Below are 23,101 nucleotides of genomic sequence, written 5' to 3' on the forward strand. Positions count from 1 at the left end.
CTGATAGCATAGATCTTTATACTAAAAAGACTTACAATTAGTGTGATGGTTGGTTTTGGTTTAAGATTATCCAACCACTGGACGGACTTGTATACCCACAGTTAAAGCATTATGTATTTTACGGTTTGTGGGGGTTTTCACGTAGTACCCTCCAATTATATACATATATAAAAAACAATCAAGTCAAGATAGAAGAGAGTAGTGAAAATTTAAACTCAACTGATAGTCAAATCTAAAAAACGAAAGAAAAAAGGCGGACATGAATCAGACTAAAGCAAATAACTAAATGGGGTGGTGGGTGAGGAGGGGCGGCGAGAGACCTGAGAGATTTGGCTGGACTTGACTTTGACTTTTTCTGTGTCTCTGCCAACCAAAAACCAACTCAGATATCTGTATCTTTATAAAAAACCTTTCAATAACGTTTCGGGTCGGGGAGCTCTGCTGCTGCTGCTGCTGCTGCTGCCGCTGCCACGACGCGAACGTTGCTGGCATTCGAGTTGTCGAGTTGTTGACTTGCCGCTATTATTAAGAGGGGCGAGCGCTGGTCGCACTTAATTAGTTGTGCGATACAATTCTAGCCAAGCGGTTGCTGGTAATGAAATTAATAGCCAGCTAAAGCTAAAGCAAAAGCAACAAAAAAGAATAACGACTAGGACGACAAAACGAACGTGTTGCGCATACGCCGTGTGTGACCGAAAACATAAGAAATAAGAAACTCGCGTTTATTGTGCTTGTGCTCTCTCTATTAGAGTTTTTTTTTTGTTCGATATTTCTTTCAAGTTTCTTTATATTTTTTTGTTTTTTGTATTTTGTGCTAGTTTAAATTAAATTTCATTTCACTTGCGTTGAGTTTCGTATAATGGTGAAGAGTAAATTACGCCTATTCATTGGCGCTTTGATATTGATTGTCAGCCTTATAGAGGATACTCAAGCAGAAGGTGAGCAATTCAATTGGTTTTTTTTGTTTTCTTGATAACAGCTAGTAGATATGCAGGTTGGGAAAATAAGTATAAAACTTTAGTGAATGTCAATAACACAAGTGTGATAATCCAAATGTTATACTTTGCTTTTGTCAATGAAAATGCTTAACTAAGCAAGTGATTTTGCCAAAGAAAACTTCATTTGTTTAATATTTACTTACCAAAAATGTTTTCTCGTGAAATGTGTAAACTTCCTTTTCCTAAAGAGGCTTAAAAAAAAGTTTTGCAACGGAAGTGGTCACTAGAAAACGAAAAGCATAAAGAAAACGTGGGCAAATAGAATAAAAGGTTTTCTACAGGATCAATATTGAAAAATCACTACTTTCATTATTTTGAAAGGAAGGGGGATGACAATCTTATCGATTTGCCCATTTAATGGCAATGAAAAGTATTCGAAAACTAAATCGAAATTGATTGATCGATTGACCACAATTCTTCTTATTGATGATTATTTCCTTTTCGTATTCAGTTGCTGGATATTAATGCTGCTGACTATCACTTATCAGACTTTTGCACTAAAGATGGTAAGAATCCCCTCCCCCACCCAAAAAAAAAAAAAACAACAACAGCAACAAAAATTTATGACTTTTTTTGCAATGTCAGACTAAATCATTGGCTTCTTGTTATCTAGGCAAACTTTTATTTTACCTCCAACCAGATGTCAATAGCCATGGCCGCTTTTCTTTTTGGTCTCTGATTTATTTATTTATTTATGCTTATTTGCTATCGCAACACAGAAAAATAAAAAAACACACTATATAGATGGCAAACTTAATTTTTGATGGCTTTATGATGCCCAACACAAAAATCTATCTATTTATATAAATGTCTGATTCCATTATCAAAACACACACATGCAGAGACAGAAAGAGAGAGAGAAAGAAAGGAGATCTAACATAGTTAATCAATTTACTAAATTCTTTATACCGGGCATTAAAGCTTTTGATCCACTTGAAGAGATAACTACATATAGACATGTCCTTTCGTCTGTCTGTTCTTCTGCAAGGATCAATACCAACTCTATTATATATTTAAAAATCACTTTATGATATAAATATATACTATCTCTCATTCGAACAATAGATTGTTCCAGTGCGTTTTCTAAGGATAAACTTACTTATATGTTAGTTTTAGGTATTGAGCAAAAATTGTGCCGAATTATGAACGATTTTATCACGAAACTAAATACTTCACAAAGTCACCGATTGAGATATAAGTCTGTCATTTTGGATCATAATCGTATGACTTTATCATTTAGTATGAAGTTTTTTTGATAAGAAAAGTGTAAAAGAAACACTTGCAAGAGTATACAAACTTCGGCATGATCATGATTAGCCCAGGTAATCTGTTTTTTTTTTGGCTTAGTTGGGGGTTAGTTAAAAGCCATCGAAATCGAAAGTGTTTTACCTGATTACATTTTTTTTTTTGTGTGGATTCCGATTAATATGGATAGAACTGCCCTATCAATCAGAAGCAAGTGCTCTTATCCGGCTATTAATTGATCAAATCAAATTGAAAAGTGCAGGAAATAAAAATCAGAGATGTGTTTCTACATCATCCATGTTCTATATGGCAATGTCTAGCATAAACAATGAAAGAATGTTGTCATGACAGGTGATCCCCGGTGTTCTTTGTAAAAGAAAGAGAAAACAAACTATGTATATATTGTCAGATCAACAGGGCAAGCCTTTGTGACCCCATCGAGACTCCCATATTAAGAGATATAAATATAAATAATACTTGGTAATTCCGTAAACAAAACAAAACACACACATTTTTCACTAGAAACATGAAAAGAAATTTGTTTGATTTCGATTGATTATTTCGATGATGATCAATTAGTGAGGAGGTACTTTTTGTTTTTCTGTTTTGATTCACTCATTCGCATAATTATGCCAAGCACAAAGTCAAGAGAATAAATTGTGATTCCAAAGTGTTTAAATAGTTAAATATAAGAGTGTCTATAGATTAATATAATAACTAATCATATTAATAATTGCATGCATTTTCCCACAGTCGTCATGATAGCTATAAGATGGGGTGACGGTGAGAAAATGGGGGGGAAGGGGGCACCTGGCTGAGTGTGCCAACATTCCAAACGCCTATTAGCGTAGTAACACAACTAAGCATTATTATCTATTTATTTTATACTTTTTATTTTATTTGTATAGTATTTTGTTTTGCCGGCGCATATTTATCATCATCATCATCATCATCATTAACATCATCATCTTCATAGTATTTGCCGAACAAACAACATGCTAGACAGCGCCACAAAACACTGTGCAACACAGAGTTGAAATTACCAGAGTCCAATGGCCAACTGAACGGCATGGCATGACTTGGCAGATTTTGTGATCTCAAGTGACGGTCAAAGTTTGCGATGGAATGAATCATTAGATGATAATTCAATAACATAGAAATTCAATCAATCCAGAGTTTAAATTCCAACGAGAAGTTGTACTATTATACAATTTCAGGCAAATACTTTCGAAACTCTAAACATTATCAGAGTCATAAAGTTAGTTGGTCATAGAAAGTTACTACTTTGATCCTTAGAATTTTAGCATTTGTTCTTATAAAGAAGATCGTTTCATAACCCCCCCATCCAAACTCTGATGATCTACCGTTTGTTTTTCTAAGCTTTGCCAATTCCTTATCATTTCACATTTACTTGTAATTCTCAACTAGTTCTAAGATTATAGACATGGCAACTCTCAAGTATTTGATCTTTAAAATATATAGTAAATTCTTCGAAGTTTATGTCACTGCTGCTCAATTTGGTAGTGTAGTGTAAAGTTTCCCATGGGCCTAAACGATACCAAATTGTTATTTACCAAACAATTAACAAGCAATGTTCAAGTCAGTTGGCAGGCAATTCAATGCGAATCAAATTCAAATTGTTCAAAAGTGTTGCAACAAACTGTTATTGAATAATGAGAAATTTGCATTTCAACAACTTTACGAACAGCCCATGCGACACGGCGCATTAATTATAACACAAAACAAGACGATTATTGATTACAAACCGAACTGCTGTTGAATTGCACAATAAATATGGGACTCATAGTCTGCTGGTCTGGAGGAGGGGAGTATTGTGGGCGGGCGTAAAGGGTAATTCCCCTAATTGCGGCCCAGACCCTGAAAGTGCCTCCAGCCCCTACCCACCTTCTTGACTCTTACGATTACTGTTTCAATCTGATGAGCCCTTAAACAAAATAAAACGAAAAAAAAAAAAACAAAAACAAAATGCCCACAATGAGTTTTCTACAATTTCCGTAAACTTAATCAAAGGCACGAGATTTGAATTTGAATTAAATTTTGGTTTTTCATATAAATCGTGGAATATGATAGATAGACGTAGGGTGGATGGAATGGGGAGGTGAGAGGATTATCTTATTGCATTTTGCTATCAACAATAGTTCAATAAACTTGTTTATCGGCTTCTTAACTTATATTTTTGCATTTGAATGCAAAGTTCAATTAGCTGTGTGTGTGTGTGTGTGTGGGGGGGGGATACACACACACACTTTTTCAATGTGTCAACGTGTGATCAGAGCTTTTAAAGCTGTGGGGATAGGTCAAGAATCAAGAATCAAACCAAGTTAATCCCAAGTATAATCTTAGATAAAATCTAATTTCAATGAATAAATGTGAAGAAAAAGTTTCCCTAACTAGATTACTAGTAATGCATACTAAGATAGACATGGTGAAATCTAAGAACTTTGCCCCTTAAAGTATGCAATATGCTGGCAAAGTGTTTATTATTTATCTAAAAATTATCTATAAACAATGATTGCTATAAGAAATTTTTGTATTTGTTTCAAAATTCGAATACTTGGATTGCCCCCCCAACCCCACCCCTTTTGATAGACCTATCAAACTCGATGTCTATCACATCGATTTCGTTTAAAAGATCTCTAGACAATATCATTCTGGGTATATTTTTGATCTTTGTTCAAGAGATTTATCTGATTGCCATGTTTCAATTTCCAATTCAAGATTGCAATGTTTGTCTAATTATTCAATTATGAGTGATTGCATTGATGTCGTCGCCTGTTGTTGTTGCTGCTGCTGCTGCTGCACTTGCAATAGTTGTTGTTCCAGTCTTTGTTCGTCTATAATACCCAGGTGTAAGACTTGGCACGCAATTATCTAGAATATTTTAATTACCACAAAAACAAACACACCAAACATAATGAAAAGCTGCCGAGCGTAGCGCACGTGATCAAGGAATTTCAAATTTACTTTTCAGTTATTTTAAGGTCATGAGAAGGGCCTGCATCTTTGGGTCTGATTCCAATTCTGGGACTTGGGCAACTCTCCCCCCTCATTTGTTTTACCTGTTGTAAAGTTAATTTTTTTTCTTCTTAACAATTTTGTGTTTCATTTTTTGTTCGACTTTTACAAGGGTTTGTGTGTGTATGTATATATATGTTATATAGACTGATATGATAAACGACAGACATGTCGACTGCGTCTTGGTTTTTCCTTATAATCGGTGACTAGATAGATAAAAATACTAAATTAGTATTACTAGGTACGTTTTGTTCTTCTTTCGCCAAGTCCGAAACAACAAAAAAAAAAAAAAACAAAAAATTATTGCAAACAACCTAATAAAATAATTTACTAAGAACTGAAGAAACGAAACAAAAAGAAAACAAATTAAAATGGAATTTACAAATTTGAAGTATGAGTGTTTGATTTATTTTCAGCTGGCCATCAATTAGTTAGTACCCTTTGTTAATATACCAACTTCCTTACCATCCAATCAATCTTGGCCTTAGCTCATTGTTGGTGGGTGGTAGGTGGTGGGTGGTGCGTGGTGGGTGAGTCGTTATATTGGCATCTAATCTAATTACTGGGCCATAATCATTTACCTATCTGCCCCGACGTTTAAATTGAAGGTGAAAATGTTGAAATGATTTTAATTGCCACTTCCCTAACTTATTTAAAAGTTGCCTGAATTCAATCAAACATCATGGATTAGCTCGAATCGAAAAGATTTCTAAGTTTATTAAAGAACAAGAGATTGAATATCGAAAATGGTATTTGTAAAAACTATTTATCAGGACTTTTCTTATTTTGAAAACGTTTGTTTTTAACTCTCGAATCGTTTTTGAGTTGAATATGTACGATCAAGGGCCAGTTAAACAGATAAAGAGAAATTTGACATTTTGTTAGAAATTAAAAGAAAAAATTAAGTCTAAAAATCAAATTGCTTCCCCATTGAAATTGAATCTTAGTTGCCCTCTTAAATAGAATAGATCTTATTTTAAAGCGATATTAATCTATATCTTTTCTAATCACTTTATACACGAAAAAACGTGACAAACTTTTCAAAACGTTTTTGTTTCAATTTTGTTCCAATTTTTATTTGAGTTTTTATTTTCCCAATCGTTTTTGAATTGAATATATAATTTATAATAAAAATTTGTTTCGATATCAATATCCATTTCAATATAATTAAACAATTTTTAATGGAAACATATTAATAAAGATGTCAATTCTCTTTTTGACAGTCGCAAACTTAATTTCAATGTTTAAGTTTTAAGAATCATGATGTCGATTGAATTAAACTAAGACTAAAGTCTTAGCTTTCGATTAAAGAGTAAAGTGGTTTGTATACCATACACCCATAGGGTGAAATGGTATATTAAAGTTGCCAAAATGTATGTAACAGGCAGAAGGAAGCTTCTCCGACCCCATAAAGTGTATATATTCTTGATCAGGATCAACAGCCGAGTCGATCAAGCCTTGTCCGTCTGTCCGTATGAGCACCTAGATCTCGGAGACTGTAAGAGCTAGAGCCACCAAATTTGGTATGTAAATTCGTGTATTATGTAGAGTGATCAAGTTTATTTCAAATTTTTGCCACGCCCCTTTCCGCCCCCGCAATTTAAAAAAAGCGTTTATCTCAAAAACTGTTCCAGTTTTTCTAGAGACACCATACACCTAGACCTCGCTTTGCGTCGTTTTGTTTTGCGTTTTTTCGAAGTTGCGTCGCTGCTTTATTAGTACTAATTTTCACTGTGCGTCGTTAAATTCTCGTTGTTGCGTTGTTTTGAGTTCGAGTGTTTAACTTTTTTTTTCTTAATCAGCCATTGTGGCAACGCCAATATCAACTTTTGCCAACATTGCCTTTGAATTTTTGTCAGTTTTACGTTTTTCAACATTGACATCTAGCTTACCTACTTCTGTTTATAATTGCGTCGTGCTATCAAAACTCGGAGAAGGTTTAGTAGAAATGTTCGTAGAACAGAAGTTTTAAGGTATCCCAGGCGGTAGCTGTAAACATCAACTGCTACCAAGAAATTTATTTAAATTTACAAAAAAAAGCTATTCACCAAACTCTGGACAAATTTTTTGTGAACGAAGCAACTAAAAACTCATAAAGATAAATAATTGAATAGGTTATTTTGTTTAATGGAAGCAGTTTTTTTTTTAATGAATGAATGCAATAACATTTTTGTTTTTAAATGTTTACTTTGTTCAATTTTTCTTTCTAAAAATCAGTATTTTCATGGCCCGGGAACCTATCTTTGATCTTTCCATGGTTGCCTATAGAAAATCTTAATTCACTTTGCGTCGTTTCAGTTTGCGTCGTGTTTTTTTGGAACGTATCCCCAACGCAAAGCGAGGTCTAGGTGTATTTGGTATGTATATTCGCTTAGTAAATGCACACATTCTGTATGTATAAAAATTTTGCCACGCCCTTTTCCGCCCCCGTACCGTAGTCGGCGAGACGACTTACTTACTTCATTTTTTCTCGACTTATTCAAAGCAAAAGTTGTTCACAATTAGCTCAGATCTTTTCATGATTGAAATTTAATTAAGTTGAGCTCCATATCCAACTACAATTTGGATCAAATAAATATATATCGCCTAAAGAGGGATAGAGGGAGAGGCCACAGTGAGATATTTACTAGGCCAAGAGGGTATAGAGAAATTTATTTATTAACCACATTGATTTAAATTTTATTTACTGATTTTCATGAGAATTGACTTTCATAAGAAGCAAGGGGTTTTCCAATATTTACTACTTAGATACATATATGTATGTATGTATGTACATGAAAGCTTTTCAACTGGAATATGATTGGGCACTTATAGAGTACCTATCAAGTGCCATAGAGTATGACAAGTTTTGCAATTATTATGCAGCTTTGATTTAAGCATTTGATTGCATTGTTTTCCTTTTTTTTTATTGTATCTACATGTGCGTGTCTGTCTTTCGAGGTGTTGTTAATCTTATCAAAAAATTAATTTTCCATTAACCTACCTGCCAAAAAAAAAAAAAAAAAAGAAGGCCATGATCTTGACTGCACCGAGAGAAAGACAATCAAGTTTTAATCGTTGATATCTGTTTTCTTTTCTTCTTCCTTGATAGCTCGCAATGAGAGTAACTTTCTGGAAGTATCTTTGAGATACTTTGATGAACAGCTGCTATACGATATATTGCCACGTGCCACATGTCCGGGCGAGGATGAGGCGTCACCGTTAGATGATTTTGCTGAAATATTTACAGGTAAGTGTAAAAGTTACTTCATTTTTACCTATCGGCTATTTAGTTTAGTGATCAAAAGCAGGCCATAAATGGCACTCAGTAATCTGGGCTAACTAACTAATTTGATTGACCATTGTACATATGTATATAATAAAATGTGATTTGATTTGGATGATGATGTCATACGGATATGATTTTTGCTAATCGTCTTGAACTTGGCCATGCTTCATTTCATGTGAATTCAGTTCTAGCCATTTATTATCATTATTATCCATGTCGTTTCGATCAATGCTTTTCCTGACTTATTATCTCTATTTTCTATCAATGGGCCCATGGGTCAATACAAGTGTGATGATAAGGCGCAACAACAAATTCAATGGTCAATAAATCAGTCAAGGCATAAGGCACACACACACACACACACACACACACACACACACAAACATAACTAATAACTACAAACTGATTGTCTATTCAGACGGAATCCGTAATATGAAAAGATTCAGCCATGTCCCGGACTCTTATCGCGGTAAACTTAAAATGGGTTCTATATAGTATATATATTTGTGATATGCCAGCCTATATTAAGTCACGCGTATCCCTTAAACTTTTAATGCCATAAATAAGTACTTATAAATTGAAATTGGTCTAGATTCTAATGGGATTTGAGATAAGATTCAGATATGTTTGTGATTCTGTCATAGCAACGATTCCTTAGAAATAACAATTACTACATTTTTTTTACTTCTTTGATCTATATTTAGCTTATTACGAGTACTTCCTGCCTTTAGGGCTACATTTGTTTTATGAATATACAAGAACATAGTCATAATTTACACATATCGTTTAAGTATTTATAAAGATTATTAGAGCAATAACTAAAAATGACCAGCAACTCGCATCAAGTCAAGTACTTTGAAATTCAAATATTAGAGGGAAAACTAATTAAAATGACTTTTCACTTAGTTTTCTTAAAATCTCAAGAATGGTGATCATGCTTTTTTCTTTGAAATATTCAATTATAAAGAAACTGAGGACCAGCAGACTTACAGATATTCTTCGAGTATGTGTAAAAATCTGTACTTATATTAACCCTTTATTAAATTATTTGAACATGTTGCTAAACTACAAGCAGTTGGGCACTTTAGCGCACCTAGCGGTCAGTCTAAAAGGTTTATACTTCTATTTTTAGTCTGATTTATTAGAAATTAGAAATTCATTAAGCCATAGGATTTCCTAGCATAAATACGTTAAAATGACTTTACGTTTTGATATTTCAAGAATATAAAGTAAACCTCATAATATACCAACATTTTGAAGATCGATCTCTTTTAATTCCTATTATCTTAGAGTTCATATTCGTCAGAGTGTCAAACAGCTTCATTGGCTTCGTCTTTTGATACTGATCATGAATATATTCAATTAAAAGCAAGGCCAAGGTTTAAGAATAAACTTAAAGTGTTTTCTCATTGCCTGCCTTATAAATATTGACGATCTAAATATACTCTTACATCCTATATATGTACATATATATGCAGGGTGTAATGAGGTTAAGTTAACAGTTAAATCATAATTTTTTCAAAAAAATTTCTTTAATTGTTTTTAATTTGAGCATAAATTGTCTTACACTTCAAATTCGATAAACTATCAAATATATTTACATAGGTTAGAAGATAGAAGAGGAAACAATTAGCATTTAGACTATATATTTAGTATTTAAGGGTATATAAATGACATATTTGTTCAATGTGGATTAAGTTTTTCTGACTAAAGGAAGAAAGAAACAGAACATTGGCATAATAAAGGAGGAGAAATTGAGAAATTGATTTTCCATTATTTAACTGCTTCATTAAGTTAAAATTCTCAACTAGTTTTACGGGTGAATGTTAAAATCCTAAAACAATTTCATGTAACTTTCCTTTTACAGTGGAGCAATTGCGTCAGGGCTGGGTTGTACTCCATGTCTTTGCTGCCATCTACTTCTTCATCCTGTTGGCCATAATTTGCAATGATTATTTTCTACCCACCGTGGAATGCATTTGCGAGGATCTGCATTTGTCCAAGGATGTGGCAGCGGCTACATTTATGGCCACAGCCACATCGATGCCCGAATTCTTTACGAATACGATCAGTACATTGATTTTGGATTCTGATATGGGTCTTGGTACAATTATCGGTTCTTTGATGTTCAATACATTGGGCGTGGCCGGACTGGCAGCTCTGGCAATCGATAAGGTATGTGCATTTACTAACAATCTCTCTTTATGATGATCAAGTAGAATGCTTTAAATGCGTGTGATCTTTGACAGCCAGTGCAATTGGATTGGTGGCCCATAGCTCGAGATTGCTTCATTTACATCTTCAATACGATTATTCTGCTCGTTCTGGCATGGGGTGGGAGTATTAGTTTTGTGGAATCTTGCATTATGATGGGTTTTCTGGTGCTCTACTATCTGATTACATTTAACAACAATAAATTTATGCCAGCCATACGTGTATTCATTGAGGATCGCATGAACTGTTGCTTCTCCACAAGATACGGTATGTAAATGATTTCCAGTTCCAGATATCTGTTCTCTGACCTAGTTCGTCTCTTGTACAGATCTCACAGAGCCGCCAGAGAACAGTGCCAAGGCTCAGTTGCCATTGAAAAAGGATCCGCTATCCGGTGATGGACTATTTGTTGTCAATTTGCCCGAGAATACTTCATCCATGTCATCGACAGCCAATCTAACACACTCAAAGAATTGTAAGTTGTAAATTTGGATGATTTGCGATTTGGATGATCATGATTTTTATTTACAAATATTTGCGGGTTTTTTTTTGTATTTTTGTTTTTGCACAGGGAACGGTGAGGATGAGGAAGAAGATGAGGGTCCACAAAGTATTTACGCCTATCCGCATGATGCTTCAAGTTTCATGAAATTCTGGTGGATCTTTACATTTCCCATCAAATTCGTATTATCCTGGCTTATACCCCATCCCATGAAACATCGCCGTTTGTATCCATTGTCGTTTATTATGTGCATCCTATGCATTGGTGGTAATGCCTATCTAATTGTCTGGATGTTAACGGCCTTTGGTGTCGCTATCCATGTGCCCACCATAGTGATGGGCTTAACTTTTTTGGCTGCCGGCTCAACCATGCCAGAAGCCGTCTCCAGTCTGATCTCTCTGAGAAATGGTAAGTTAACTCAAATTGCGAACTATTTTGATTAGCTAGCTAATCGTAATTCCGTCTTCTTCTCCTTCATCTTTTATTGTGGTTTTTAGGTGAAAGCGGCATTGGTGTCTCCAATTCATTGGGGGCCAACTCATTGGCCATTCTATTGTCTTTGGGTGTGCCATGGTTTATCAAGAATTGCATACACTATAGCAGCGGTGAGCCCCAACAGGTTGGCACCCAGGGCATTGAGTATAATATCCTTATATTGATACTCTCCACAATTGCCCTGTTCATAATACTCAGTTTCAGTGGCTATCGTCTAACGAAACGTGTGGGCATTGCCCTATTCACTGTCTATACGGTATTTATAGTGCTACAGATATTGATCGAGATGAATGTGTTCTTCCCATTGGATTGTTCTAGCTAATTCATAATATATCTGGCTGGTTACCAGATATCAACGATATGATTCTAGTATAGTCTTTAATTTTTTGTTTGCTTGAGTTTTGGAAGACTGCATAATTGGAAAAACAAAAAAAAGAAATGTGAAAAGTCCAAAGAGAAGAGAATACTATTTATTTTCCATCGATCCTCCCTCCCCTCCCGCTCAAGTCTAGCTATAGTTATTTGTGTGAAATTGAACTAGAACCAAAGTTATATAATATGTGTATTAGAGATAATATATTAAGTGCCCTGCGATATTTATACACATAGTCCGTATACAAAAAAAAAAATGTATATACATATATGTATATGTATATATGGACTTTCCTTAAATTAGATACGATACGATGTTGTACATATGTATATATACTTATACCGAGGAGCATTATCATCATCTTGTTGATATTCCATAGAAACTATTATTACCTAATATATACCTAGTATATGTATATGTATTGCTAAATATTTACAGTTTGATACCATTGTTATTAATTTATAAATACATTCTAAGACCAATTTATTACCAAAAGCGTTTCGTTTTTCATTTTAATTAATTTTTCTCTTCTTATCTATCAATCGTCGTCAAGAAGTGGCAACTTTTCAAGTGCCTTGATGACAATCAACATTGCGTTATTACCAGATGTTATTTGACCAAAATACATAATAAATAAAACTCTTAGTAATTTCATATTTTTTGTTTTTTGTTTTTTTTTTTGTCATTTTTTCAAATACATCACAAAAATAAGTTTATAAATGAGATCAAACATTTTGCTTTTAACATAGATATAAAGGTTTACATATAAGTATATAATATATATATATATATATTTATGATTAAATCAAAAGCGATTTGAGGAGAAAAAAATTCTAGGCTAACCAATTGGTGTGTTTGTGTGTGTGTGTGTGTATCTTATAGATATATGTATCTGCATTCTGCATCTTCATTTCATTCTCAACCTCTCAGGCTAATCAAGTTTATTTTGTGGGATTTGTTCTGAATTTCTAATCTAATCATTAGAATTAAATTACATTTGCAAAATCTTAAACTAGAAAATAGAATTTTTTTTTCTCTAGAAAAATCGTCAAATTGGAATTGTTTCCAAATGCCGGTTACCGTGGAATTGGAATTATTTCTATAAAAAAAAACTAATAATAATAAACATATATTAAGATTTTATATTTCTATAAATTCACGTGTATGTGTTTTGTCAAATTTTTGGCATAAGTAAGAATTTTAGAAATTCAGAACATGCGCTCCAATATCCAATATCGTTTACGATATTCCTTCTGTTGTGGTATAGAAAGAAGGGTGGGCAGGATGATGTTCGGGTTGTAAGCGAATTATTACAATAAATAAATATATATATATAATTGATTTTGCTTATTATATAAATAAATACTTGGTTTCTTTTTTCTTATTTGCTTTTTTACATACATACATACATACATACATACAACATGATTTTGGTAGTTTTTATATGTATATTCACACATGTATAAAGGAAGTTTTAAAAACTCGCGACACATAGGTTACAAATACATTTACGCTTCGGCCAAATGATTCTCCTAACCATCATTTATAATATAATCCCTTTGCCTTGTTCTTTTATTATTTTGTTTTTTTTTTTGTTTTTTGTTTTTTTTTGTTTGTTTCTCTTTTGTTTAAACAAATCAGTCTGAGCAATTACAATTCAAATGTGCTGTGGTGACAGCTTTTAGCTGCTTCCGTTTCCGCTCCCTAACAACCTGTCAAAACCAATTGGCACACAAATATATAATATATGTATATATGCACTTGACTACATGTAATATCTGAGATAATTGGGCAAAATAGAAAACAAAACGGAAACGAAAAACAAAACACAATACAAGGAGAACCTTCATTCTTTCTTTTTTTTTTTTTTTTTGTTGTTGTTGTTTGTTTTTGCATTAAGTGCAGCAATGATGTCCATTCTTAACATAGTAATTGTGCATGGCAACTGTCCCATTTTTGCTATAGCTACCACTTGCTCCATTATTATATTGCATACTATTAGGGGGCGATGCCATACTAGAGCTGAAGGTATTATTTTTATTAGAATTAGCTAATCCAGATGACCCTGACGAAGCCGATGTCGACGTTGCCTTATCGTCGGCACTGTTGGCATCTTTGTCTTTGTCATCACAGCCTTTTGAGGGATTCTGTACAACTTTACAGGTAAACTGCCGATGGGGTCCCGGATCCTGATGAGTTCAAAAGACAATTAACCTTTTAATATTAGCATTTAAACACCACACCAACTACATATTAACAATATGTTTTACAAAAAGGATAAACAATTTGTAATATAGTTACAGAATCCTTGTGAGAAATTGATTAATAGCAAAGTTATAAATACAGTAAATTTGCAGAAACTATGGACACCATGGACGTAAATCAAAAGAACTCTGCACTACCGTCTACGCAATATCGTATTGTCCTTACCTTTGGTTGTATGGGAAAGCAGCACCAGAGTATAAAGGCTATAAAGGCCACCATAGTGCCCACAAGCAATATGAAATCCTCGATAGTCTAAATATGAACAAAATCAATGTTAGTTGGAAATACGGAAGCGGATATATCTATATATATGTATGTACATATAAATTTACGTACACATATACATATATATCTGTACATATATACAGGATATGTGCGTGTATTGTGTATCTTATTCAGTCTCACTTACCGGCTCTTCGCCCAGCAACACATGATTAACCAGATAAAACAAATCATCGAAAGGTGTCATGTTGCGGTAAAACCCAAAATCTGTGTGGACAAAATTGTTTAAGTTTTCTTTTACATTTCGTTTGGCTCGTCTAGTTGCCGCTTTTTGTATGCATTTCAGTGTGACCAACTTTGCAGGACCTGAAAAAGCTACAACAGCGTTGCCAGCTTTTGAGGGCTTGGAGTTTAAAAATAAAATTCTATAACAATCAAACTTAGTTGAATTTAACTTAAGTATTTTCTATACAAATTGACCATTGAAAAAACGAGATATAAATCCATTAGCTACAGGGTATTTATATGTCTATCATATATTTTGAACTTAAGTATTTCATTTGACCAGAAAAGTATGTAAAAAATACCAGAAAAATCCCAACCCCTTTTCAGTGAGTCATTTTTGTTTACACTTTATATGGTCACACTGGTCAAAACATTGGAGTGGAGTTGCATTTTGGCACATTAAAGAATGTTAATTTAAGTGCATAAAATACGTAAAACAGCAACCACAATTCATCCATAGATAACCGTGCACAGGTAGCCCATTAGAGGTAAGAGATATAACATAAAGCCGATCTTCAGTAAGTGGAACCAATCTCCAATTGGAGAAAAATGGGCCGACGAACACACACAAAAAAAAACGACGTCACTACTTAGCATTTGCTTCGCACTAGAAAATTATTGATTTTATTTAATGCGCAAGCCATAGAAAAATAACTCTAGGTGTCTGATTGCAATGTAAGCTAATTTATATCTAAAAAAATGACTTAAAAAAGAGACATAAATCTAAATTTGCATACATTTAAGCACACAGACACACGCTGAACACGCATACATTCATATTTTTACACAGGTAGAAACCGAAGTCTGAGGAATTTCTTAACATTTGGTCGGTTAGTTGGTGACATCATCAAATCAACCGACGATTGGAATTAATCATTAACATAAACATAATTCGATTACTTTATTTGCAGAGAGTTCAATTTGATAAAGCACCCAAAGGAAAGTATATCCCTATAAAAAAGGCTCCTGGGATAGTTTTAGTTCCACCCACCCACAGACACACACACACGCACAATTATAAACACCCACTTATCGCCCCCATAACATTCAATAAGGAAGAAACATGGATCGCAAAGCTGAGCTCGAGCGTAAAAAGGCCAAACTGGCTGCATTACGAGAGGAGAAAGATCGACGCCGTCGTGAAAAGGAAATCAAAGATATGGAAGAAGCCGCTGGACGCATTGGAGGTGGTTCTACCATAGATAAAGATCAGCGAAAGTAAGTTCTGCTTTAGCATGCTAATGGAATAAAACAATTTAAATCAATTTCTCTATACCCTGTAGAGATTTAGATGAAATGCTTTCATCTTTGGGCGTGGCTCCTGTTTCCGAAGTGTTATCTTCCTTGTCATCGGTTAATTCAATAACATCGGATAATTCCAATACACAAACACCAGATGCTAGCCTTCAGGCCACTGTTAATGGACAGGGGTAAGTTTAACTATTTAATTTAATACGAAATAATGAACAAAACTAAACAATAATTGTTATTTTCAGTGGCAAGAAGCAACCACTTAATCTCAGCGTTTACAATGTGCAAGCTACAAACATTCCACCAAAGGAGACTCTGGTCTATACGAAACAGACGCAAACGACCAGCACTGGAGGTCATGAGCGTGATGGTGCGTATTATTTGTTTTGTTTATATTTCGGAAATATTTAGCCTTAATTACCAAATTACCACTATTGTAACATCTATCCATAGTTTGTTTTCATCTGTTTATAATAATTAACTTGTGTGTGGTGTCCGTGTGTGTGTGTGTATGTGTGTGTGCGTGTGTGTGTGTTTCTTCTCTTGTCTAATCTGCTCCTCCTTTACTATTTGATGATAATTGCTGCATGCCTCGTCCGCCTTCGCCTTTTTCTTAATAATCAATGCAATACAATTCAGCTCAGTGAGTTTAGCTTTTGCGTTTTAGAAATGCATCTTAAAACCCCTCCACCCCCCTCCCACCCGCCTCTTGTAACTATATATACAAAGAATCTCACCATGCATTTAACATAGTGAAATAAAATAACAAATACAGTTCTTTCTTGCCACTCATCGCCTCTGTCAGGATATATGGAGGACTGGTGGCGTCCACGTAAAGGTACTAATCTTAGTTTTAAGCAAACAAAAAAAAAACCAAAAACAAATTAACTCATATCTCAATCAGCACACAAAACAACAACAAATTAAAATAAATATAATAAACGAAAACTCTATAAGAAGCCTGTCAATTATACAAGTAACTACGATATTACATATTAATTATTAATAACAAACGGAACCCTAATTAATATTAATTATGGATTCTAATTAACTATTCGCTTTGCGAGCAAATCAGTTTTAATAATTAATTTAATATCGAATTTCGAAATTATTAAACAATTTCATTTTGAATGCGTGGCCTCTTTTCGTTTAACATAAGAATTAAACAATTCAATTGGTCATTAGCAATTTGTTTAAATGTTGTAGTTACTTTTTACACGGATATTGATCCTGGCTTAAATATTGCAGGGCCCCGTGTAGGGACAGGGTATTAATCCTTACCTCCCCTTTACCTCCACCAGCCCAAAAACAAACACACACACAAATAAAAGACCTCATCTCGTTTCATTTGTCCATCATCCATCCATATCATTTGCTGTATTGTATAACATCCATCCACTGCGGGTTTTGTTTTTTTTTTTTTGTTGTATACATAATTGATTACATATATCGGTATTTCGGTTAAATAATCACAAATATTTCTTAGCATAGTTTGAGCGCATTTAATAATTTGTCTATATATATATTTACTTTCTTCTCCTCCCTTTATCTGTTCTTGGTGCGCACGCAAAAAAAACTGCAGCTCATGCAACGGATTATTATGGTGAGTAGTCCTTCTTGTATGTTTGAGTAATTTAGTAGAGAAAAAGATATATTGCAGCTTTCACTCTAACAATATATACCTATGTATATGTAGTTATCTACCTATACGACCGATTATTGATCTCCTATTTAGCATTATATAATACATCCTATGTACCTATACTATGTAGTTTGTTGTTTTCATTCAATATATCTTTTAACTGCCTTGCCTTTCTCTCTCTTTTAGTGTATTTAGATTGTGGCTGAATTTGTTCTAAATATATGTATATGCTACATATATGTTTAGTTGTATGTTATAAACTCCCCTTTTAAATCCTATTTAGATATATATTTCTTTAACTATCCCTTTCTTTCTGTCTAATTATGCATTGCTTCTTCGATCTTCGTTTCCAATTCGAATGTTTGATTTATACAAGATATTTTCCCATACATACACATACCTATATATGATTTATAATTGACTTGTTTTCAAATAGCTCTAGAGCCACATCGCCAGAAAATAAATTTTATATATATATATACATTATAGTATCTAAAGAATAATAACTATATAATCGTTCAACTCCACCCAATTTATAAGTTTCATTTAAGTAATTGTGATATGCGATTTTTTTTTTTTAAGTTTTATTCGCTCTCGATTAGTTTTTTTTCAATTTCGATTATATTTTTTTCTTAGACATTTCTAGCTAGTTGAGGTTTTTCTTTATTATATATATATTTAAATATATATTCTACTTATATCTAGTAATTTTTTAAGTCTGTTATTAAAATGTAAGACCCAGAAACACATATATACACACACACACACACACACACACACACATACTCTTTCACACACATACACACACACAAACTGCATGTGAAAGCACAAAAAGATAAAGTCATGTATGTACTATATACATATATGCATTTTTATATACATATATATTTATATATATATAAATACTTATATAAATATCCATTATTTAGATTGTATGATAAAACTTTTCCACTTACTTTTTTTTTAATTATTTAAAAATGTTTGTGTTCCATTATAAGGCCAGTTGCTGCGCAGTCATTTATGTGCTAATTTTATGTTTACCACTAAAATCATAAATCCAATTTATATATACATTCTATATACATTTACATTATCTATATATACATATATATATATATATCTCGATTTATCGATTTATTTAACGATTTGGGCGGTATGTACCTACCTACCTCGAGGCCATATTTCGATTTTGAGCCAGTTGTTAATTATTTTTTTTTTTCTAATTTCTTCTCTTTATTTTGTTTGTTCATTGCAAGAAAAAACCAATTTCACTGAAAATCAACAACAACAACCAATGTACAATATATTTATTTCTTTATATTTCTTCAAGATGAATACAATCTTAATCCGGGTTTAGAGTGGGAGGATGAATTCACAGGTAGGTACAGAGCAGCCCAAGGCAAAGAAAAAAAAAAAAGAAAAACAGTGAAACGGAATCAATCGACATGAAGCAAAATAGGAACGTGCAAATTCTCACTTCTCGCGATAAAAATAATCAAAATTCGTCCAAGTAAAACTTCAAAGAGGTTCTAGCTAAGAAAACCAAAAAAAAAAAAATCACATACACCCACACACAACACAACACACACACACACACACATACACTCAGAAACACACACACAAACACGCACATACACTTACACAATCTCATGCACATGCATAAAACCCCTTATACATAACCGATCATCAATCAGATTGCTTGTATAGCTTCAATCTATATACTTGTATGCTTTGGTTAAAAGCGATGATATCGGTCCCTCCGTCGCCTCCTTCATCTATCAGATGTCAATTACCATCTACTTATACCCTTACCATTATTCGAAATTACTGAATTCCATATCCTTTTTTCTATGTATTGTCTAATACTATTACTGATCTAACCTAAAGTCTTCTAACACAAGCACTCATTTCGATATTCTATCTCTAATCGCATCTTAAACTATCCAGGAAATGCAACCAGTAACCATTATGTCATCAGTGTTGGTAAATTGTTAAATTATGCTGTCTAACTGTCCGCCGTTATAAAATGAATTTTGGTTGCATTACCTACAATTTTAACCCACTACTAACAAATATGTATAGGGAATGTTTGAGTATTCAAGAATTTAGGAAAAGTTGATTGAACAAAGTATCTCGAAATTGTTAACGACGCCTGAGATGCACTAAATCCTGCCTTTTCTGTCAACACATCAGGCACACACACACAGACAAATGTGATGAGGTGGAGTGGGCGTTACTTCTAGCTCCTGCTCAACACTCCTACTCTCAGCACTCTCCCCACTCTTTTACTGTCTCTATCTTTATCTGTCTCGCTCAACAGTGAATGAATATTTAATCGGCTGATAATATTAAAAGATTTACTTATATATATATCTAGTTTAAACTATATATAAATATATATCTAATTTTAAGTGGAAAATTTATAAACTGGGTGGAGAAATAGGCAAAGATATACTTACGATAAAAATTTCAATTATAATTAATAACACGATGTGCCAGGCATATAGAGTTGGAACAAACTAATTGTAAATGTGTGTTTTTTACCCCTTATACTATATACATATACATACTATAACTGTATAAAAGAACAACAAAAATTGGCTTTGTACATTCTTGTGTAGTGGTGGATAACGATTGGATTGTAAACTGTACATAATCAAAAGAAAAAGAACAGATGATGAATGTACAAATACAAAAATTGTATATCAATTAAAAATCCACTACTTGAAATTTGATATGCGGACTCCACTCTCTCTCTCTATCTCACTCACTTACTTTCTTTCTGTGTGTGTATAACAGTTATAACACTCATGCACCTGCCTCTTCTTTCTGACACACTTACAACAAAAAAAAAAACACTCAGTAAACACTCTCACATTAACTTCAACATAAAAAAAAGACATGTACGACTTTCTCATTACCTTTTTTTTTACCGCTTACGCTTTCCCACATCCCAAAAAGTAACACCACCCACAAATCTCCTGCCTCTTGCCCCCCTCTTCCCAAAACGCACATTAAGAACAAAGCCAAACAATAAAGCCACATGAAAAATTCAGAGAGAAACGAAAAGTATACAGTTATTGCTTTTTAATTGAAGAATCTGAAGAACGTTAATGCGAAAATGGAAGCAAAACTTACTATGAAATGAAAGAGCATTAAGAAAAAGTAGAATTGTTCCTGTTCTGTCGATTGTCATGTTCCTCTAGCTGTGTTAGTTTTATACCTTAAACAGTGCTTGCATTTGATGCCCAAGGAGATGACGAAGAGAGCTCGCTGCCCCATTTGGATCATGGTTTCACTTCCAAATTGCCGCCTGGTTATCTAACTCATGGTCTGCCCACGGTCAAGGATGTCGCCCCAGCCATTACGCCACTCGAACAAAAGAAAGAGCAAGAAGAGAAGAAGGAAGGTGAGTCAATATACATACATACATACATAAGCACACATTTTTCATTCTTCTTGCTTTCCAGTCAAGGAGCTATCGGAGGAGCAAAAACAGATGATTATTCTATCCGAGGATTTTCAGAGATTTGTTGTGCGCGCTGGTCGCGTCATTGAGCGTGCTTTATCGGAAAATGTGGACATCTATACGGACTACATCGGCGGCGGAGACAGCGAGGAGGCTAACGACGAACGTTCTCATGCTCGACTCTCATTGAATCGAGCTTTTTACGACGAACGCTGGTCAAAGAATCGTTGCATCACCAGCATGGACTGGTCCACACACTTCCCAGAGCTAGTGGTGGCCTCATATCATAATAATGTTGAAAGTCCCAATGAACCGGACGGTGTGGTCATGGTGTGGAATACAAAATTCAAGAAGCAAACACCTGAGGATGTCTTTCACTGTCAGAGCGCTGTGATGTCCACCTGCTTTGCCAAGTTCAATCCCAATCTTATTCTCGGTGGCACCTATTCAGGCCAAATAGTACTTTGGGATAATCGTGTCCAGAAGCGTACTCCCATACAGCGTACCCCATTAAGTGCGGCAGCCCACACACATCCCGTGTACTGCCTACAAATGGTGGGCACTCAGAATGCGCATAATGTCATCTCGATATCCTCGGATGGCAAATTGTGCTCATGGTCGTTGGATATGTTGTCGCAGCCACAGGACACTCTGGAACTGCAGCAGCGACAGTCAAAGGCCATTGCCATCACCTCAATGGCTTTTCCGGCCAATGAGATCAACAGTCTGGTTATGGGCAGTGAAGATGGTTATGTCTATTCGGCATCACGTCATGGCCTTCGCTCTGGGGTGAATGAGGTATTCGAACGACATCTGGGGCCTATTACAGGCATCTCAACGCATTATAATCAATCGTCTCCGGACTTTGGTCACCTGTTCCTTACCTCGTCCATTGACTGGACCATCAAATTGTGGTCGCTTAAGGTAAACTAATTATAATTCCATTCAAAATCCAATATGCATTCTAAATTGTTGGTTTTTTGCAGGACACGAAACCGCTTTACTCGTTTGAGGATAATTCCGATTATGTGATGGATGTCGCTTGGTCGCCCGTTCATCCGGCATTATTCGCTGCTGTCGATGGTAGCGGTCGTCTTGATTTGTGGAATCTCAATCAGGATACCGAAGTACCAACAGCATCGATTGTTGTCGACGGTGCGCCGGCGCTCAATCGTGTATCATGGACGCCATCCGGCCTCCATGTCTGTATTGGCGATGAAGCCGGAAGGCTCTATGTATACGATGTTGCCGAGCATTTGGCGCTACCGTCGCGCGATGAATGGTCGCGATTCAATACGACGCTCAGTGAGCTCAAGATGAACCAGAGCGATGAGGTCTAGGGCGAACGGGGGGGGTTTGGTTCAGGCATAGCCGATAGCCGGTAGTAGTTAATAGTTCATAATGCTTCCTTCCCTCCTCTTTCTCTCTCTCTCTCTCTCTCTGTCTCTCCACTCTATCCATATAGCTGATATCATAATTTTCTATCTTTGTTTCTAATTTTGTTTATTTTAATAGAGGGAGAAGAAGAAATAATCGAAAAAAAAAGAAAAAGACTTTGCATGAATTTAATTTATTAATTGTTTTATATAAACTTCTTGTTTATTATAATTTTTTTTTTGTTTTTTTTTTTTTTTAATTTTGCTAGCTGTGAATAGATTTCCCTGCCTCTTTAAATTGCTCACAATTTCAATGAATGCTCAGCATTTTCTTAATCCTCTGCCCTCATCTCTGCAAGATAAGATTCATTAAATGAAATTCGAAACATAAACGAAATCAGATAGAAATTGCACAAGCTATATACATATATATGCATATATTCATGGTCTCTCCCTTCTA

At 34.4% G+C, this 23,101-nt stretch overlaps 3 protein-coding genes across 13 annotated transcripts; 2 read left to right on the forward strand and 1 right to left on the reverse strand.

Moving 5' to 3' along the window:
• Positions 1-821: 821 nt before the first annotated feature.
• LOC6648629 (sodium/potassium/calcium exchanger 3) lies at positions 822-12,596 on the forward strand. Its single transcript, XM_002071024.4, has 7 exons — positions 822-938; positions 8,371-8,508; positions 10,415-10,722; positions 10,797-11,028; positions 11,090-11,236; positions 11,333-11,671; positions 11,761-12,596. The coding sequence occupies exons 1-7, from the start codon at positions 860-862 to the stop codon at positions 12,078-12,080; spliced, it is 1,563 nt and encodes a 520-aa protein (XP_002071060.2). The 5' UTR covers positions 822-859; the 3' UTR covers positions 12,081-12,596.
• A 1,384-nt stretch (positions 12,597-13,980) lies between these two features.
• On the reverse strand, positions 13,981-14,975 carry LOC6648630. The gene is made up of 3 exons (XM_002071025.4): positions 14,806-14,975; positions 14,562-14,648; positions 13,981-14,320 (listed from the first exon to the last, which is right to left on the reverse strand). Exons 1-3 carry the CDS (start codon positions 14,863-14,865, stop codon positions 14,027-14,029), a joined length of 441 nt encoding a protein of 146 aa, XP_002071061.2. The 5' UTR covers positions 14,866-14,975; the 3' UTR covers positions 13,981-14,026.
• Positions 14,976-15,252: 277 nt separating this feature from the next.
• LOC6648631 (cytoplasmic dynein 1 intermediate chain) lies at positions 15,253-22,811 on the forward strand. 11 transcript variants are annotated; one of them, XM_023179473.2, is made up of 10 exons: positions 15,253-15,391; positions 15,815-16,121; positions 16,187-16,333; positions 16,400-16,524; positions 16,930-16,992; positions 17,737-17,757; positions 19,127-19,174; positions 21,050-21,205; positions 21,267-22,189; positions 22,252-22,811. In XM_023179473.2, the coding sequence occupies exons 2-10, from the start codon at positions 15,967-15,969 to the stop codon at positions 22,603-22,605; spliced, it is 1,992 nt and encodes a 663-aa protein (XP_023035241.1). In that variant the 5' UTR covers positions 15,253-15,391; positions 15,815-15,966; the 3' UTR covers positions 22,606-22,811. The 11 variants fall into 11 exon arrangements, with proteins under 11 accessions (XP_023035241.1, XP_023035242.1, XP_015032685.1 ...); XM_023179474.2 differs by having other exon boundaries at positions 21,053-21,205; XM_015177199.3 differs by having other exon boundaries at positions 16,960-16,992.
• The last annotated feature ends 290 nt before the right edge of the window (positions 22,812-23,101 follow it).

The sequence above is a fragment of the Drosophila willistoni genome (assembly GCF_018902025.1).
Source record: "Drosophila willistoni isolate 14030-0811.24 chromosome XL unlocalized genomic scaffold, UCI_dwil_1.1 Seg141, whole genome shotgun sequence".
Classification (NCBI taxonomy): Eukaryota; Metazoa; Arthropoda; class Insecta; order Diptera; family Drosophilidae; genus Drosophila; species Drosophila willistoni.

Coding starts and splice junctions, on each gene's coding strand:
- LOC6648629 (XM_002071024.4), top strand. CDS start 860: ATGGTGAAGAGTAAATTACGCCTATTCATTGGCGCTTTGATATTGATT. Junction 8,509..10,414: donor TTTTGCTGAAATATTTACAG/GTAAGTGTAAAA, acceptor TTCCTTTTACAG/TGGAGCAATTGCGTCAGGGC. Junction 11,029..11,089: donor TTGCTTCTCCACAAGATACG/GTATGTAAATGA, acceptor TCTCTTGTACAG/ATCTCACAGAGCCGCCAGAG.
- LOC6648630 (XM_002071025.4), bottom strand. CDS start 14,865: ATGACACCTTTCGATGATTTGTTTTATCTGGTTAATCATGTGTTGCTG. Junction 14,649..14,805: donor TGTTGCTGGGCGAAGAGCCG/GTAAGTGAGACT, acceptor GTTCATATTTAG/ACTATCGAGGATTTCATATT. Junction 14,321..14,561: donor GCTTTCCCATACAACCAAAG/GTAAGGACAATA, acceptor TGAACTCATCAG/GATCCGGGACCCCATCGGCA.
- LOC6648631 (XM_023179473.2), top strand. CDS start 15,967: ATGGATCGCAAAGCTGAGCTCGAGCGTAAAAAGGCCAAACTGGCTGCA. Junction 16,993..17,736: donor CTGGTGGCGTCCACGTAAAG/GTACTAATCTTA, acceptor AAAAAACTGCAG/CTCATGCAACGGATTATTAT. Junction 21,206..21,266: donor GCAAGAAGAGAAGAAGGAAG/GTGAGTCAATAT, acceptor CTTGCTTTCCAG/TCAAGGAGCTATCGGAGGAG.